Here is a 16,961-nt window from a genome sequence, read left to right as displayed (position 1 = left end):
AGCACAGCTAAAATAAAGGGTATGATTGTGGATTTTTTTAAAGGAGTAAAAAGAAACACAGTGTAATAACACAGTGTTTCTCACCCCTGCCACTTCTCAGAGTGTCACAGGAACTATGCGGGTGGTGTCATTTGGATGGATCATGGGGTTTGCAATGGAAAAAGAGCTCAAGCCCTGATCCTGCTGCCCTGGGCTGGTGAAGAGCTGCCTGTGGATCAACAGCCCAGCCTCTTCTTGTTGGGCATCCACCTGCAAAATGAGTTTTCATGGCACTCTGGCCGGAGGAAAAAACCATGCTGAACATGTTAGCTCCACAGATTAACCACCTCAGAAGAGGCTGGGGAGATGGACACACACCTGATGGGCAAGCACATATGGTGGCACTACTGAAGAATTCTTCCCAACTGTTTCCTTAGGGAGATGTTTGCCACGCTCCCCTGCCCCTGCTATTAGATTGACTGCAGAGCTCCTACAGCTTTACAGTATTCAGAGAAGGAGCAAAGATAACTGAACCCGAGAAATATGCCAGATGAGAAAACAGAGAGCTGGACACAGTGAAACTGCTTTATGAGAGGCTACAGAGAAGATGGAGTCAGGCTTTTCTTGGATAAGGGCTGAGGCAATGGCACTTGAACGATATGATCCCATCTCTTGTTTCATGGGACTGCAAATTGTAGAATCATAGAATGGTTTTAGTTGGAAGGGACCTTAAAGATTATCTAGTTCCAGTCCCCCTGCATGGGCAGGGATACCTTCCCATGAGCATGATACAGCATTCTCCCCCTCAACAAAACAAATTAGATTTTTTAAATTTTTATTTCCTATTCAAGAAGAATTATTTTATTTATTCTGAAGGAAAATAAGAAGACTCGACACATTTAAATTAGAAGAATGATATTAGGGATGAGAATCAATTTACACAGTATAATTCCCATTGAAGCACAATTCCTAGTAGTGGAAGCAGACTTCCTAGTAATGATACCATCAAACACATTTGGAAACTATGTAATCAGCAAGCCAATGCTAGTATTTAGGATCTTTTAAAGAATTCATGTAAGAATTGGACTGTAAAATTTATGAGATCTGTCCTTCACTACCCCTAGACTACTCAAGTATGTTAATTAAGATATTAGCTGATTTCTTTCATATTTTAAATAAAATGTGTGCACTCAAATATTTGTCTCCAACTGTTTGTTCTTGCTGCCACTCTTAGTTTAGCTTTACCAGTGGTAGCAGGCAAGAAGATGCTACCCTCCACTACCTTATCACTGGAAATGCTATCAAGAATATGGTGCATAAAGCATCTATGGGCCCTCATTTACCCTTCCCTCAATATTGTTGAAGTGGTGGTGGCAGAAGTAGCAAATTAAACACTACTTTCAATAAGGAAAGATTGTTAAAAACAAAGGAGGACCCATTTGGTTTCTCTGCTTAATTGCCAGTTGCTCTTTTTATTTTATTTTTTTTTCTTTACATGTAATCAGAAAGAATATGTATTTTCTGGAAGTTTGAACATGGACAGTACTGTACAGAGCCCTGAAAAGCACAAGGGAACAAAGATAATACTTAAGGGAAAATTTCTATCTGTACAGTGAGCAGACATATTGCTTGCCCAGTTTCCAATATCAACCAGAGACAGGCCTGGAAGTGAACATCCAGTCCCTCCCACTTCTCTTGTATCCATTCCCTATAAAATTGCCAGTGTTGATCAACATTGTCATTACTACTCTAGTGCCACTTTCATAGGAAAACAGAAGGATCTAACTGGAATTCATATTGCAAGAGTAGTAATAAAAAAAAAATTCCAACTCAATAATTCTGGTCTGTTTATTCAGCAGGTAAAATGCAAATATGGGAGTTAATGTTTTTATCTCTTTTATTTACTCTTCTTCTTAATACTGCATTTGGAGAAAAATCAGTTTCCAGCCGTGCGTGAGTACATTGTGTGGGTTATTTGCTGAACAGATGTTTAGCAAGCTAAAGGTAGGTGGATAAAAAAAGACTACAAATTTCCTCTGCATTAAGGCTATATTAATAAATATGGCTGTAACATGCTCCATCTATTCAACAATGATGTTAATTTCAGAGCTAAACTGCTACTATAACCTGTCTATTTCAAGGTAAATGGTTATTATAATGGTCATGGCACTCACAAGGCACCAGATTTGGCAGTTTTCAGCAAACAGCATATGTGTCTGTGACTTCTGACATTTCAGGAAGCTTGTATGTGAGAGAAAGGAATGGCTGTGACAGTTAACAACTTCCGCAAAGGATCTGAGAGCTGCAGGCCTAAATACCAGCTGAGGTTTATTGGAATTTAATAGGTGGTTGATTGGTTAGACAACTGATGTGGAAAGAAGTCTCACGATGTCCTATCTCACTAGCTGTTGAAATCTCCTGGACAGAAACATGCTTTTCTTTCCTGTGCCCACTGAAAGGGAGATTGGACTATGGGAATAGTCCGTTCTTCCATTACATGTATGATAAAAAACTACTTTTCATACAGGATAGGGGAGGAAAGACCTAGGCAATGCCATCTGTGACTGTAGAATAAGAATTCTGCTAACCCAGTGAGGACATCTGAAAATGTAAGTCTGCTCCTGTGGCTGGGAATGGTAGAAATCCAACTCATTTCAAAGGCAACACAGTGAGGCCAACACTAGCTACCTCTGGCTTTTCTACTCAGAGTGGTTACTATACATTGGAGGTGTATGATTTTGCCTAAAAATCACAGAGATGATTTTTGTGCCATCTCACATAAACAAGTACTGTGGAACCTGTGTACACCCTGTAGCCCTCATCACCAAATATGTACCCTGGCCATCCTCCACTAAGAGAGCAGTGAGTGTAAGGAGGAAGCTGTGATACACTCCAGCAGGTCTTCTCACTCTCCCAACCACACCAGTGAGGTATACCACAGAAAAGACTGTCCTTCCTTGCACGAACACTGAAAGCCTGTAATGATGGCTAGTCATCTGGCTTTCATCAGAGGCCTTTAAAACAAGGTGTATAAGGTTCAGATGCATGTGCTATTTATTTTGCAACCTAAATAATTAGTAAACTGCAAAAGCAGTATGTAGGAAATGTCAGGAGCAATGTGGCCTTTGCAGTAAGAGCTTGAGTTGCATATTGAACAGAAAGGACAGGAAGGTATTGGGTAGGCAATGATTAACTACGTACTCTCTGTTGCAGCAAACAGGGTAGGGTCTCTGAGGCGGACGAAGCAAAACACACAAGCAGTAATTCTGGCAATTTCTGGCTTCTGAGCACCCAGGTTCACAATCTACATTGCCATTTGAGTGAAATTTACATTTTTTGGGGAAAAAGAAGATAAACACTTTCATCACACTACATCAGGCATGTGAGTCATCAACAGAGCCAGAATATATTCAGTCTCCTGGCATCTAAGCTAACAGGGTCGGTGGCACCCACAGCAGCTATCAGCCTTTCTGTCAGTGCCTACTACCCACGGCTGTTCCTACTGTTCTTCCTTTCCCCCCATGAGTACTGCCTTTAGGAGGGGCACCAGGCTCATTGCCTGGTCTTGCAGTAGCCCCATGCCTAGGTTTTAAGGCATCTCTGCCAATAAAGGAGAACTTGGGTGTCACTGTATGTTAGGAGTATGAACCCAAGCTCAGCTAATGAATGGGTCCCTTTAGGGAGCCAAGGCCTCTTAAATGTCCCAGATACATCCCGGCATTTGCAATAGCAGAACTGCAGACTCTTGTGTACATTTCCTGGAGAAAACATAGAACCACAGAATGCCAGCTTGGAAGGGACCCCAAGGATCATCTGGTCCAACCTTTCTAGGTAGGAACATGGTTTCGATAAGATGGCCCATCACCTTGTCAAGCTGAGGCTTAAGTGTCCAGTGCTGGGGAATTCAATACTTCCCTGGGGAAATTATTCCAGTGTCTGACTGCTCTCAATGTGAAAACTTCTTTCTGATGTCCAACTGGGTTGTTCCAGGCAGAAGGCGGAAGCATGGTTTACATGGGAATTTCTGGATGACACCCTTGCCTGCAGGAGTGTAATTCAGGCCATTGCAAACAGGGAGTTGTGTAGAGGAAAGAACGTTACCATACATTTACAAGACGCAGTGAAGTACTCTGCAGAATTACCAGACTATTGGCAAATGAACCAGTTCAGGAATCAACACAGCAATGCAAGCAGGGCCCATACCTTGGCCAATTAAGCCTGACAAAAAGGGGAAACTAACTGGTTCAGTTATATAGCCATGCTACAGGTGTGCTCTGTAGACTTAGGACTAACTTGAGGAGTAAAACATTGCAATGATGGCTGTACTATGGAAGTGGTTCATGAACAGCACTGAATGACCAGTGAAAATCTAAAATTTACTTGGACACATGCTAATGAGTGCCACCTTCTATGTTGCAAACTGGCATTTTTCAAAGGCTCGCAATGTTCTCAATTTCAGGCAGATTTTATAAAGGATATGGAAACCACGTCATTAATTCAACAGCAACTCACTGTCAAACTGAATCCCTGTTTCAAAGCTTGAAGGTGGGAAGTGCATTTCCTCAAGAATTTTCTTTGGCGGGCAGGAAACAAGCAAATAAGAGTTTTCACACTTTATTCTTGGAACAGCTGAAATATTTTGCTGAGAATTTTTTCAAAAGAATTGTGCTTGCTGCTCCACATGTCCAAATGGTTAAAATTTGGAGAAATTATATACCCACTGAATACTGAGTCCTCTAATGGCAAGCATTAAGCAACACTACTAGGTGATATTTTCTGCATTAAGTATAGGCTTGTATCTGGTAAAACATTTCAAACTGAGACACAAGATTCTAAAAACTCTTACAGCTGTGCTGTGAAGTATTGTAAAAATAGCTACAACTAAAGCATTCTTCGTTGTGATCACACACTTTGTTAGAGAACACAAAACACTGCTGGAAAAACAGAGCCATTCGAAAAGTGATCTACTTGGTATCTAGTCATATAGAAATAAATTGAAGGCAATACCACCTATGCAGCAGTGACAAGTTAATTCAATTTCCATCTCAAAATCAGGCAAAGTGTATCTCATCTGTTACCATGGATACAAGACATTATTTCCATTTGTTTGAGATTTCACAGTGGGTATGAAATTAAACCGTGACACAGTTTTATGGAGAAAGTTGACTAAAAACATGGCGAGTTCAAGGTCAATAGTCCAAAGGATTTCCTTTTTTAGATGCACTAAATAAGCAGGTTGCTACTGCTGCCCATAAGGCACACTTCATAAGCAAACATCTGTTTGATTTTGCTGATGCTACTTTGGGTCAGTAGGAGTGATGAAAGAGAAACCAATCATTAATTTCATTAGCCCTGCAAATGTGGGAAAGAATCCTGAAAAATGTCCAGATGACAGAATTACATTAAAAATATACTGATTTTGTGCTACTTGCTATTGTTTGGCACCAAATATGTTTATAAAAACATTTCCTGATTCTGAAAATGCATCTACTTTTTCTCATGTAAATCTGCTTTTCAGGCTGCACCTCAGATCACTTGCTCTCCAGTTTTCAAAGTTAGAAGAAGGAGAGGTGTATGAAGAAGCAGGGGAAGACGAAAAGGAAAGAATGAGGAGGAATACATTTTTTAAATGCTGACATATTTGTAGGGTACAGGACTTCAATGGCATTCAGTTTACCTGGTCTGAAATTAATTTTTAAGATATACAAAATGATAAAAAGAAGTACAGCTATTCTTGTTAAAGTATTACACTCAAGTCCTGGCTATATGTTAAATATTTCATAGAGAGACTGATTTCCATAGATGCTGAGCAACTGGAATACTGATGGATTTCAGCTAAGGTGGTCATCTCTCAACTCTTAAAAAATAAGCTGAGGCAAAACCAAGTCTACCTAAATTAAAGGCTTATTTCTAAATTATCATGCATGAACTGCATGAAAAGCACAAAGGTTATAGGATGTCATGACTATGGCTAATAACTGAAATCCAAAACCATTATCCAGCTGCTTAATTGACTGATAATTTCTTACCAAATATTCTGAACTCTACCTCCCATACTTCTGTCTTGCTGCACTCCTCAGCATATTGTCAGACTGGATTATATGCATGTCTTCTCCAGCTCCTTGGGCCATCTCTAATTATATCCCATTGGGAGTTAGTACGTCTGACCCTGAGATTGCAAACTAGAAAAATTCAGATCCTCACAGCAAAATTGTCACGAACATAGATACTCTCAAAGGAATACAGACTATGGTGTCCACTGCTAGCTGAAGAGAGAGATAAGTAAGTCATTCTCTGTTATTGACTTGCATTATTAACAGTTGCTTGAAGTTAAAACAGAAATCTATTTATATTCCACAGACTTGATTATCCTTCATCCAGACCCCAGGTAGAAAATTATAATAATGCAGAACGAACATTAGGGCTCTAGCATTTTGATTTAGTAATTTTTTTGTGCCCACTTTTCACCAGTTTTAGTGGAGAATTAGCACCAGGTTGAAATTTAGAACAATCTTCATATATGCAGTTAAGTTTAAAGAAACCAGTGGTATTAAAGTATTCGTTTGTGTAAGGATAAGACTGTGACTAGACCTCAAACATATTTAAAGTATACTGAAACCTCAAGTATTTCTGATTAATGACTTTATTCCTAAATTCAGGAAGGATTTTGTTCCTGACTTATAAATGACTTATTTTCTATTTTTCAAATATTTTATTCCACTATGCCTTAAATCACCCTTATCTTGTAAAACTCAGCAGGCTTAAAGTTTATGTTTGTATAAACATGTGTGGACTTGTCTTGTGCTCTCTTATTTGGTGTTAGGTGGGATTTGCAGACTTGTTGGTTTTGATGGGTACTGTGATAGCAATGCAATTCCTAACCTAATAAAGCAGCTCTTATGTAAACGAGTGTCTCCTGGCTTTTGTCATTAAAAACCAGCTTAGTACAATCCAGAAGAGGGTACAACTTGTCCTCTTCTGGAATCTAATAATCGGGAGTGACACAGTTGCTTCAAGGCACAGATGAATGAAGAAAAATTAAAGATGTCACTCTGCAGTGACTTCTTGAGAAGCTCCATGCTAGATGGGAGCCCAATCCAGTGTGGCAGTGAGCCATCGCCCTCATGCTCTGTCATACAGCAGCTGAATGCAAGTGCCTGGGCAGGAAAGAGGTTATTTCCATGCACGTTGAATGATGAGGGGTGCTTATATGGTAGTAGACATGTCAGACAAAGCAGTGGGAGCAGTCTGGATGTGCTTGCCAGGACTTGTCCTGCACAATGTCAGGAGCACATTGACAAATCAGAAAGAATGGGTAAAATAAACTGATTCCCCGTCTGCAGGACCACATTGTGGCTTCTGTCTGATTGATGTCAGAGGAAAAGTTTTGTTGCGGCACTAAACCACTTAAAAATTGCCTGGATGGAAAGGTTGCATCCTTGGGTCAGCATAAATGATAAAAGCTCAGGAGACAACGTTGATGTTCCTATCTTATAAATTAGCAGGAGGGTAGTCTGGACAAGCTGGAGACATCTTGGTCATCTTCAAGAGTCAGCAGAAAAAAAAGACAAAGCCAAGAAGTGGAGATGCATCTAAAGATGCAGATGAATGCAAATTAAGGCACTACTGGCTATGCTACACTGGACAAATTCTCTTGAACTTTTGTGCAGAATTAAGTCCAACTGGATTAAGTGAGGAGAGCAACAGGGGATTATAAAAATAATTTGTTCATAAATAGCCAAGCATAAGGAGTTTGCTGAATGATCAATGGGTTTACAGTTTATTAATTCCTAAAATTACTATCCCTAATTATGTCCCAAATTCCTCTTCCCCTTTCCCTCACCTGAATTCCCTAAGACTTTTACTCTCAAAAGGATTCAGGGTTTTCATGGCTAATAGCCTTGAGTACAGCACAGCCCCCTTGGTACCACTGTCCTAAAAAAGAAGACCTATGCTTTTCTTCCATGGCAATAATACCTGCTGCATGCCTTGCATAGTCTGCTGCAGGAACTGCAGCTGCTGGTCCTTCGTAAGGCTTTCTTCTGTTCGAAAGAGCTGTCCTTTCTCCTGTTTCAGGAGCTCCACTTCATTCCTGTAAGCATCCAGCTGCCATCGAAGACTGTCGTTCTCTTCCTTTAGCGCATACGCTTGGGCAGCAAGAGCTAGAAGAAAATTAAAACGTGAACAAATCAGTAACATTTATTGTTTCCTTACAAATAATGCAGAAGACATTGTCAGGGGAGATGACAATAGAGATGAAAGCCAGTGAGACATTTCAGAGTTGAGACAAGACCCAGCAGAGCTGAAAATTATTAGGTTTTGGCAAAGACTGTTGCTGGGAGGTTATTTCCTGGGGTGGAAGGAGGCATAAAGTGACTCTGGATAACTCAAATGCGACTTGCAATCTGGCTGCTAAATTTAGGCTTGTCTTTAAGGAAGAAGCTGGCATGCAGTCCAAGGGCAAAGCACCCACCAACTCTGCAACATCTTCCCAGTGATGTAACAGGAACTGATACAACCATTTAGAATTTATACTAAAGCATTTATACTACTAGTGTAGCAGCCAGACTTTCCAATCAGATCTGTGTTAAGGAATTCTTACTATGTAAAGTTGCTGGACTTAATCCCATAAGAGAGGAAATACAGAAATTCCTCTCCCATCTTGCTATGAACAACTTTGTAGCAAGGGTTATGAGGAGCCATTTAGGTAGAAAAATGATGTAATAGAGTAAAATTACATAAAATGCAAATGCTCAAAAAAAAGTGTTGGCACTACAAGAAGATTACCACATTAAAGGCATTGAAAGACACTTAAGTCATTTCCTTAGGAAGCTCCATTTGGCCCCTTTTCAATTTAGAATGGCATTTTTATTATCATAACTGATAGCAGGTGTTTGCAAAGAAATCGATTAGCATGCAGGGATGGAAATTACATTTGCCAAATGACTTGCACAGTCTGCAAAATAAGCTAAAATCGGTGTAGCAAAAGGCAGAAGGCTATAAAACATGCACTAGGAACATTATTTAAATAAATTATCCAAACATAAATACACATAGGGAAGCATGGCATTCATTACTTTAGGGATGTGGTTACCATCCTATAGAAGAACCTACTCCTGATAATATTTATACTTGGCAGTAGCCGTGGTCATTTAGCATCACAAACTACCATACTATACTATTTTCCTTCTTGGAACCTGGTAACACAACAACATTGGAGCACAGCTGTAATTAAAAAACAACAATCCACCATAGCCAATTCTATCGACATTTGGTAACTGAAGCACATCACTTATTTACATTCCTGATTAAATTATTTCAGGCTTGGTATCACAGAATTCTTTCTTGCCCACCTATAATAGCAATATGGTTAAAGTTCAAATTATGGGAAATCGTATATTAACTTCATTAAATGCTAGGCCTCCCTTGATTAGGCCTTCTGCAGATAAAGAGTCCCCTGTTGCCCACAATAACATGATTCAACACTTTTGACAAAATTATATCAGCACTTAGACAGAATGACACAATATTTCATTACCAATAAAAATGTTTTATCTTTGGTAAGGCAAATCAACATTTTTTTCCTCACATAATCTGTATTATTTTAAAATAGTACAAATGCCATATCCAAAAAACCCCTATAGTTAGCTACTATTCAAATACAGACATGGATTGGTTATTACACTTAGTTTTGATATGCCACAGTATATCTCTGGAAGACTTAGCAACAGTTACAGTATTGTTACATCAAATTAAATTGTTCTGAAAAGCATGTAATCATTCTTCCATGACAAAATTTACCCTCAAGAAATTGCAATGATGAGTCCAATGGGCAAAATAAGAGGATGAAACCTTTTTTTTGTTTTGTTTTGTTTTAAGAGCCATCAAGCTATGCTAAACGAAAAACCAACCAACCAAACAAAAGCCAAGCAAATAAAACCTTCAGTCTAACAAATACTCAAGTTACAATTCAATGGTTAAATGGTTTAGGCTAGAAAGGGCCTTTAGAGATCATTTAGTCCAACCCCCCTGTCGTAAGCAGAGACATCTGTCACTAGACCAGGTTGTTCAAAGCCCCATCCAAACTGATCTTGAACATTTCCAATGCTCTGGCATGTATCATATAAATTCTCTGTCAATTAAAACAAAAAAAAAACCAAACAAATAAACAAACAAGTTTAAATGAAATACTTAATTCCAGCCAGAAGCTGTCCTTCTGCTCTCTGAAAGCATGAAAGGAGAACATCGTGGGCACACTCCATCAAGGATTTTGTTCACATGAGCTGGCAATGTGGGCTTGTGGCCCAGAAATCTGACTGTGTCCTGGACTGCATCAAAACAAGCATGGCCAGCAGGTCAAGGGAGGCGGTTTGCCTCCTCTACTCCACTCTCATGAGACCCCACCTGGAGTACTGTGTCTAGTTCTGGAGTCTCCAACATGGGAAGGACATAGAGCTCTTGGAGTGAGACCAGAGGAGGGCCATGAAGATGATCAGAGGGCTGGAGCACCTCTCCTAAGAAGACAGGCTGAGAGAGTTGGGGTTCAGCCTGGAGAGGAAAAGACTCTGAGGAGATCTGTTAGCAGCCTTTCAGTACCTGAAGGAGCAACAGGAAAGCTGGGGAGGGACTTTTCACAAGGGCATGTTGTAATAGCACAAAGGTTAATGGCTTTAAACTGGAAGAGTGTAGATTTAGGTGAGACATTTGGAAGAAATTCTTTACTGTGTGGGTGGTGAGACACTGGCACAAGTTGCCCAGGGAAGCTGTGGATGCCTCATCCCTGGAGGTGTTCAAGACCAGGTTGGATGGGGCTTGGAGCAATCTAACCTAGTGGGGGGTGTCCCTGCCCATGCAGGGGGTTGGAACTAAGTTATCTTTAGGGTGTTTTCCAACCCAAACCATTCTACAATTCTATGGTATGATTCTATGATACTCAAGTTTTTATAGTAGATTGGAAGCAGTAATTCATCTGCTGTCCATCACCTAATCCAGCTCTCAAAAAAATTACAAAGCTGCTGCGTAAGCAAAGCAGAGGGCATAAGGCTTAAATACTTGCTAATGACGAACCCCAGTAAAATGTGGGTTAAGACCCACACTCTCCCAAGGGTCAGGCTCCCCGACTGGGAAAAGCTGCTGCTGTTTACTTGCAGGGCCACACTACAACTTAGTTAAGGAACTTCTCTTTTCCTCCTGGGTGAGTTCAGGCTATTGAGTGAGGCTAGGGACAGGATGAGAAGTCTGGTACAGAAACAGCAAATTAGGGGAAATCGAAAGGGCTATGGCATCCTGCAAAAGTAGGTAACCTGTAGATGATGAACCTAAAAATACCTCACCCAAATGAAACAAGACACATTCAAGTGAAGGTAACCACCCATTTTTCCTTTAGAAATACAATACTGCTTTTTCTCTGCTAAAAGTTCAGTTGCACCTCTGAATGTCACTATTTTATGCTGTTACTTTATGTTTTTATTTTAAAACTATTGTTTGTATACTGCGTTAAAACCTATATAACAATGTAACAGTAGTTACATTACAGTACTACCAAGAATTCCCATTCAAGGCCAAGTGCCCTGTTCTAGATTGCAGACACTGAAAGGCAAAGGCTGTATTTGGAAGAGGTTACATCTATTTCAATACAAAATGGAAAAATCCCAAACAACTTAAGGTGAGAGAGTAAGAATAGAGCAGAGACAAGTTTCTGATATTAGGCAGGATTCCCAGAGGTGTAGAGTTTCTTATCAACATTATTATACACTCTGGTGATCTTCCCAGCCATTCATAGCAAGAAATTAAAGGTAAAGTCCAAGTCAGGAGAAATGTGTCCCTAAATAAGGAGGCTGTAACACAAATAGCAGCAGTGTAACAGAATAGTAAGTTGTCACAAGCTTTTAAATGAATTAATTATAGATAAGACTCCACAAATGATATGGCATAAAATACACATAGTTATTTTGCTGGTTAATTTATAGCTACAAGTAGCTGATTCCTGGAGTGTGTGAACGGAGTGGTTAGCAGAAAAAGAGAATAAGACAAAGAAAGACATCTGGTGAGCCCCAGGGGTGCCAGCTCATTCAGTGCTGGGTAACTGTTTTAAACCGAATCAGAAACATTCTTTATGTTGACCCAACATAACTATAATTTTTAAATGTTTATATTTTTAGTGAATTGGATTCTGGATTCAGATCAATGTCCCTTTTGATCCCAAACAAAATACCTAGTATATTAAAAAATTAATTATAATAAAATTTGAATTGTGTTCCATTTATAATACTCATATATAAATCATAAATTATAAATTATATATTATTTTTAAAAGGCACTTTGCCGAATACTAAATTAAAATCAGAGAAGATTTTTGGGGAAAGGGAATCTGCATTTTAACACATTAGAATTTTTCAAATTTTTACTTACATTTTTGCTGTGACTTAACTTCTAAAGCTAACAAACATATTTTTTGGTTAAAAAAATGTTAGCTCATCTCAGTGCAACTTCTCATGCCATTTTAAGCTCAGTAATTGAGATAGTCATCTACAGAATCCCTCTCTTAGTCATGCAAAAAAGCACCTTAGAATAAAAAGACAATGATTTCCAAAAACATTTACAGAAAAACAATATACACAGAAGACAGATCAAAAGAAAACTCCAACAAGAGTCTCAAATTTCTGCCTGTGATGCAAGCAGATGAAAATGTTCCTACCTAAACAAAAACAGCTACAAGGCAGCTCAATATATGCCTTGAAGCATTTTCACTGGGATGTTGCATCCCTCAGTGATACTTGCCAGTCTCAGAGAAATGGCTGGAGAAAGACTAGACATACACAAGTGGGGGAAACCTTCACCTTGATTGTTTGGAGGCCACCTAAGAGGTTGGTGTGATTTCCTTGGGCTGAGGCAAAAGAATTGCAAATACACAATTTGACAGCAGCCTCAGTGGCAAAATAGACTCCATGTAGTAGACCCAGGCTAGACTTGGAAAAAGAGACACTTTTTTTGACTGACTTATCAGAAATCCTCTGAAGTCTAAGGATATATTAATTGACTGGTGTCTCAGAAAAAATAGTCAATAGCCCTTATTTTTCTAGGGCATCTATTTTAGATAATTAGGAGTGTGCTTTCATTAGTCTTCATCTCTACCTTTTAATTTGAGCTGCTACTCTGTGATTACATTTAACCTAATGCATAATAATGCCCACTGAAGTCACCACAGAGCAAGTCTTCCCAGGTGATACTGTGTAGTGGTAGCATTTTGTGACTATGACATGATGTCATAATGGCCAGGAGACAAAGTGAACACCCCACATCTCTGAAAGTATCTGTTTATTGAGGAAACTAGGGAGAAATTGAAATTTTCTGCCAGCTTTATTAATGTATTCACACTTGGCCTGTGTTTTTTTGTTTATTATGTGATGACCTAATGACATTATGGTTAACATTAATGAGTACTGTGTTCAGTTCTGGGCCTCTCACTGGAGCCTCAGAAGGACACTGAAGTGCTCGAGTATGTCCAAAGAGCTACCCAGCTGGTGAAGGGTCTGGAGAACAAGTCCTGTGAGGAGAGGCTGAGAGAACTGGGATTGTTCAGTTTGGAGATGAGGAGGGTGAGGAGAGACCTTATTGCTCTCTACAGCTGCCTGAAAGGAGGTTTTAGGGAGGTGGGTGTTGGCCTGTTCTCCCAAGTAAATAATGACAGGATGAGAGGAAGTGGGCTGAAGTTGCAGCAGGGAAGGTTCAGATTGGATATTAGGAAGAATTTCTTTGTGGAAGGAGGGGTCAGGTACAGGAACCACCTGCCCAGAGAGGTGGTTGAGTTACCAACCTTGGAGGTATTCAAGAAACATGTAAGATGTGGCACTTCAGGGCATGCCCTAATGGCTGAGGTGATAGGTTGGTGGTTTTTTGTGTATTTGTTTGGGATTTTTTTGTTTTATTGTTTTGGTTGGTTTGGTTGGGGTTTTTTGTTTTGGTTTGTTGTTTTTTTGGGTGTGTTTTTTTGTTTGCTTCTTTGCTTGTTTCTTTGTTTGTTTGTGGATGTTTTCTGGTGGAGTGTGTATGGTTGTGTCTGTTGGGTTCTTGTGGGTTTTTTTGTGTTGATGGTTGGACTGGTGATCTCAGAGGTCCTTTCCAACCACAACAATTCTGTGATTCTGTAATGGCAGACTGCTACTTCACATACTGGGGACACTCGGAGTTCAAATGCACAGGCAGTAGCTTATCTCAGGAGTCTGAGGCAGTCTGGAAATAGCAACTGAAAAATAACAGAGCAAACACTAACAACGGTAACAGAAAACTTTTGTAAATTCAAGGGAATAAACTTTTTCTGTAGATTTTTTTTTTCCCCTATAGATTCCTCTGTATTGTATGGAAATAGATCCTGAAACTGACATCTGTGCTTGTTTGTCTATCTTCAGACCTTTGCTTCTAGCCTCTTTAGAAGAATTTCTCGGGGTTTTGGAATTATAGCCAGTGTATTGATGCAGTGAAATGGATTAAAGCAGGCTAAGAGCATATTCCCAAAGCTTCCTGCGTATGAGTTCTACTAATGCCATTATCCTAATTTCTTGACTTGAAAATAAGGTTTAAAATGATCTAATGCTCCTTTTGATAACATCAACAAGAAGAGCATCAAAACCTGTCAAAATTATGGCTGTTATTATGGTAATTTTTTGCATCACTCCCATTGCAGAGCATTTACAACACAATTGGTTTGACTTGTCAGACAGTTTCAGTGCCCTGAAATGCAAGTGCACTAGATTAACCAGAATTGTCATCATCCAGCCAGTTTGATTGAACATGTTGGTCATGTGGCAAAGTTAGAACAATGGACAGCCTGGAAAGGTGATGTCATTGTAAAAAATGCCCAAAAAAAAAAAAAAAAAAAAAATAAAAAAAGCCATCTTCCAAACACAGCTACTCCTTCAAAGAATTTTCAGCTTGAGGGACTGAACAAATGTGAGAGGAGAGAAAGAAGGACACAAAATTCACAACTATAAATACAAGCAATAAAAGTTATCCTTGGCCTTTCGCTAGCGTGCTTGTTTTTCAAATAGATGAACTGTGAAGCAGTGCAAGGAGGGGAAAACCAGCAAGGAAAAAACATTTCTGGAGGACCTGGAAGGGCATGAGGTATGTCTTGATGCTGTAGAAAACAGAGTAAGTTATACAATAATGGCATTTGTCATTTGTAAGGAAGATGGTTTTAGCAGAAGTTAGGCATGGATGGTCTTAGGAGACAAGTTGTGTGTTATCTGAGAAAGGGCTCAAGCAAGGGCCAAAGAAAAGGAACTTCTGGAATTCAAACATGAGGCCACACGGTTTGGGTATGAACTTTGACAGAATAAAGGCAGAGATCCGATTCTGGGTGGAACAAAAAAAGATTTTGTGCATGTGTGTATGCTGGCATGTGTCAGAAAAGTGGGGAGCTGAAACTGGTGCTGCCTTGGAGGAAAAAACTTTTCAGTTTCATAGACTAGATGGGACCACTGGGGCCTCATTCACTTTTACGCTATAAGGCTCTACTTAGTGTTCCAGCCCAAAGGAAAAAAATAATAATTATGCTACAGTTTGAGGATCCCATTGTGGTCACTCAGTGGCAGGGAGTGTGTGACACGATGCCAGTGAGTGACACATGCCTTGAAGTGGGTGGGAAGGTCAGGTTTGCAGGAGATCTGTGAGGCGTTGAGGAGGAAGACACAGCCCTCATTGCAGATGAGAAGCTGGATGGCCTCTGAGCTGGGGGGCCACACTGAGCAACTAGAGAAGCTTTAACCTATGTCTCTGCCATGAACTGTCAAAGCTGACCCTCTCTCTGTGTTTTCCACTAGCTGTCAGCTCCTGGCAGAATGAGTTGAGGGTGTTACTAACTACAGCTGTCCAGGTATAGATCCACTTGACTCACACCTGACTTTTATATACTCTACCATATAAACTGAAACTCTGAAAAAAAGTTTTAGTTATAACTGCTCTGTGTACAGTTCAAAGGCATTTTGGATAGCAACTCTTGGATGGTTTCTCCAAGAAGCTTTCTGGAAGGCTAAGACTAAGCTACAACTTGGTCACTTTGAAGCATCTTCCAGACCACTTTACAACAATGTAAGGCTCCTGAGTTCTCTGATACCTAAAGTGGTTTTGATCCACTGCCTCAAGTTCCTAGAGGAAGCTTCCTTTTCTTTATGGACAGTTACTAAATACCTGATCACCAGCATAAATAGTGCTTGGATGTCAACAATGGGTGCATAGAAATGTCTGATATTAGCAGACATAAGCAACATTATTCCTATACTGCATTTTTAAATAAATGCCTCTTCCATTGTTCTTCCATGTTTCCACTAAAATAGCCTATGTCACTTGGCTTTTTAAAAGAAATCCTTTGGGAAAGCTTGAAAGCAGCTAGCTAACTAGCCTGCATAAAGTCTGAAAACAGAATTAGAATGGTATAAAAACTGGTTTGGGGCAATCACAAGTTAACCAAGCCATGAACAATTTTTTCTTTCCCCCTTCAGACATAATGTTACCAAACAATAAAGCAATTTCCACATTTTTTTAATAATGTTAGGCACACTTACTGTGAATGTCTCAGTACCTGAAAATTTAAATTCTAAGGGCACTAATTATCCTATATGTGGAAGGGTTATTGTCATAAATGTTAGTGGGAGTTAGGGCCCACACACTGGGAGGGAGATTTATTAATTTACAAAACCTGCTTTATTCAGGTGCAGTTGCTTCTATGTCTTTTCCTCACCATGCAGCCTATGTTCAATGCAGAGAAGCTCATTATGCCAGTTACATTCAGGATGATAGCAGATGTTCAAATTCTGTACTCAAGATAATTATCTTCAGGCTTCGTATTCACATAAAACTTGCTGGCAAACAATTAGCAAATGGAAGGAAGCTGCCAAAAAAAAAAGAAAAGAAAAGAAAAAAGAGAAGTAGAGGAGGAGAAGAGGAGAGCAGAGGAGAGGAGAAGGAAGAGGAAGAGGGAAAGA

At 39.6% G+C, this 16,961-nt stretch overlaps 1 protein-coding gene across 1 annotated transcript in view; it reads right to left on the bottom strand.

Moving 5' to 3' along the window:
* The window catches only part of ENOX1 (ecto-NOX disulfide-thiol exchanger 1), a 146,989-nt gene that overhangs the window by 34,267 nt on the left and 95,761 nt on the right, over window positions 1-16,961 (bottom strand). The window contains exon 9 of the mRNA XM_010000871.1: window positions 7,957-8,141. Coding sequence (XP_009999173.1) covers window positions 7,957-8,141 — 185 coding nt within the window. The remainder of the gene's footprint in view (window positions 1-7,956; window positions 8,142-16,961) is intronic.

This window comes from Chaetura pelagica, unplaced genomic scaffold (genome assembly GCF_000747805.2).
Source record: "Chaetura pelagica isolate M959 unplaced genomic scaffold, ChaPel_1.0 scaffold115, whole genome shotgun sequence".
Taxonomy (NCBI): domain Eukaryota; kingdom Metazoa; phylum Chordata; class Aves; order Apodiformes; family Apodidae; genus Chaetura; species Chaetura pelagica.
This window is presented reverse-complemented; position numbering and strand designations above follow the sequence as displayed.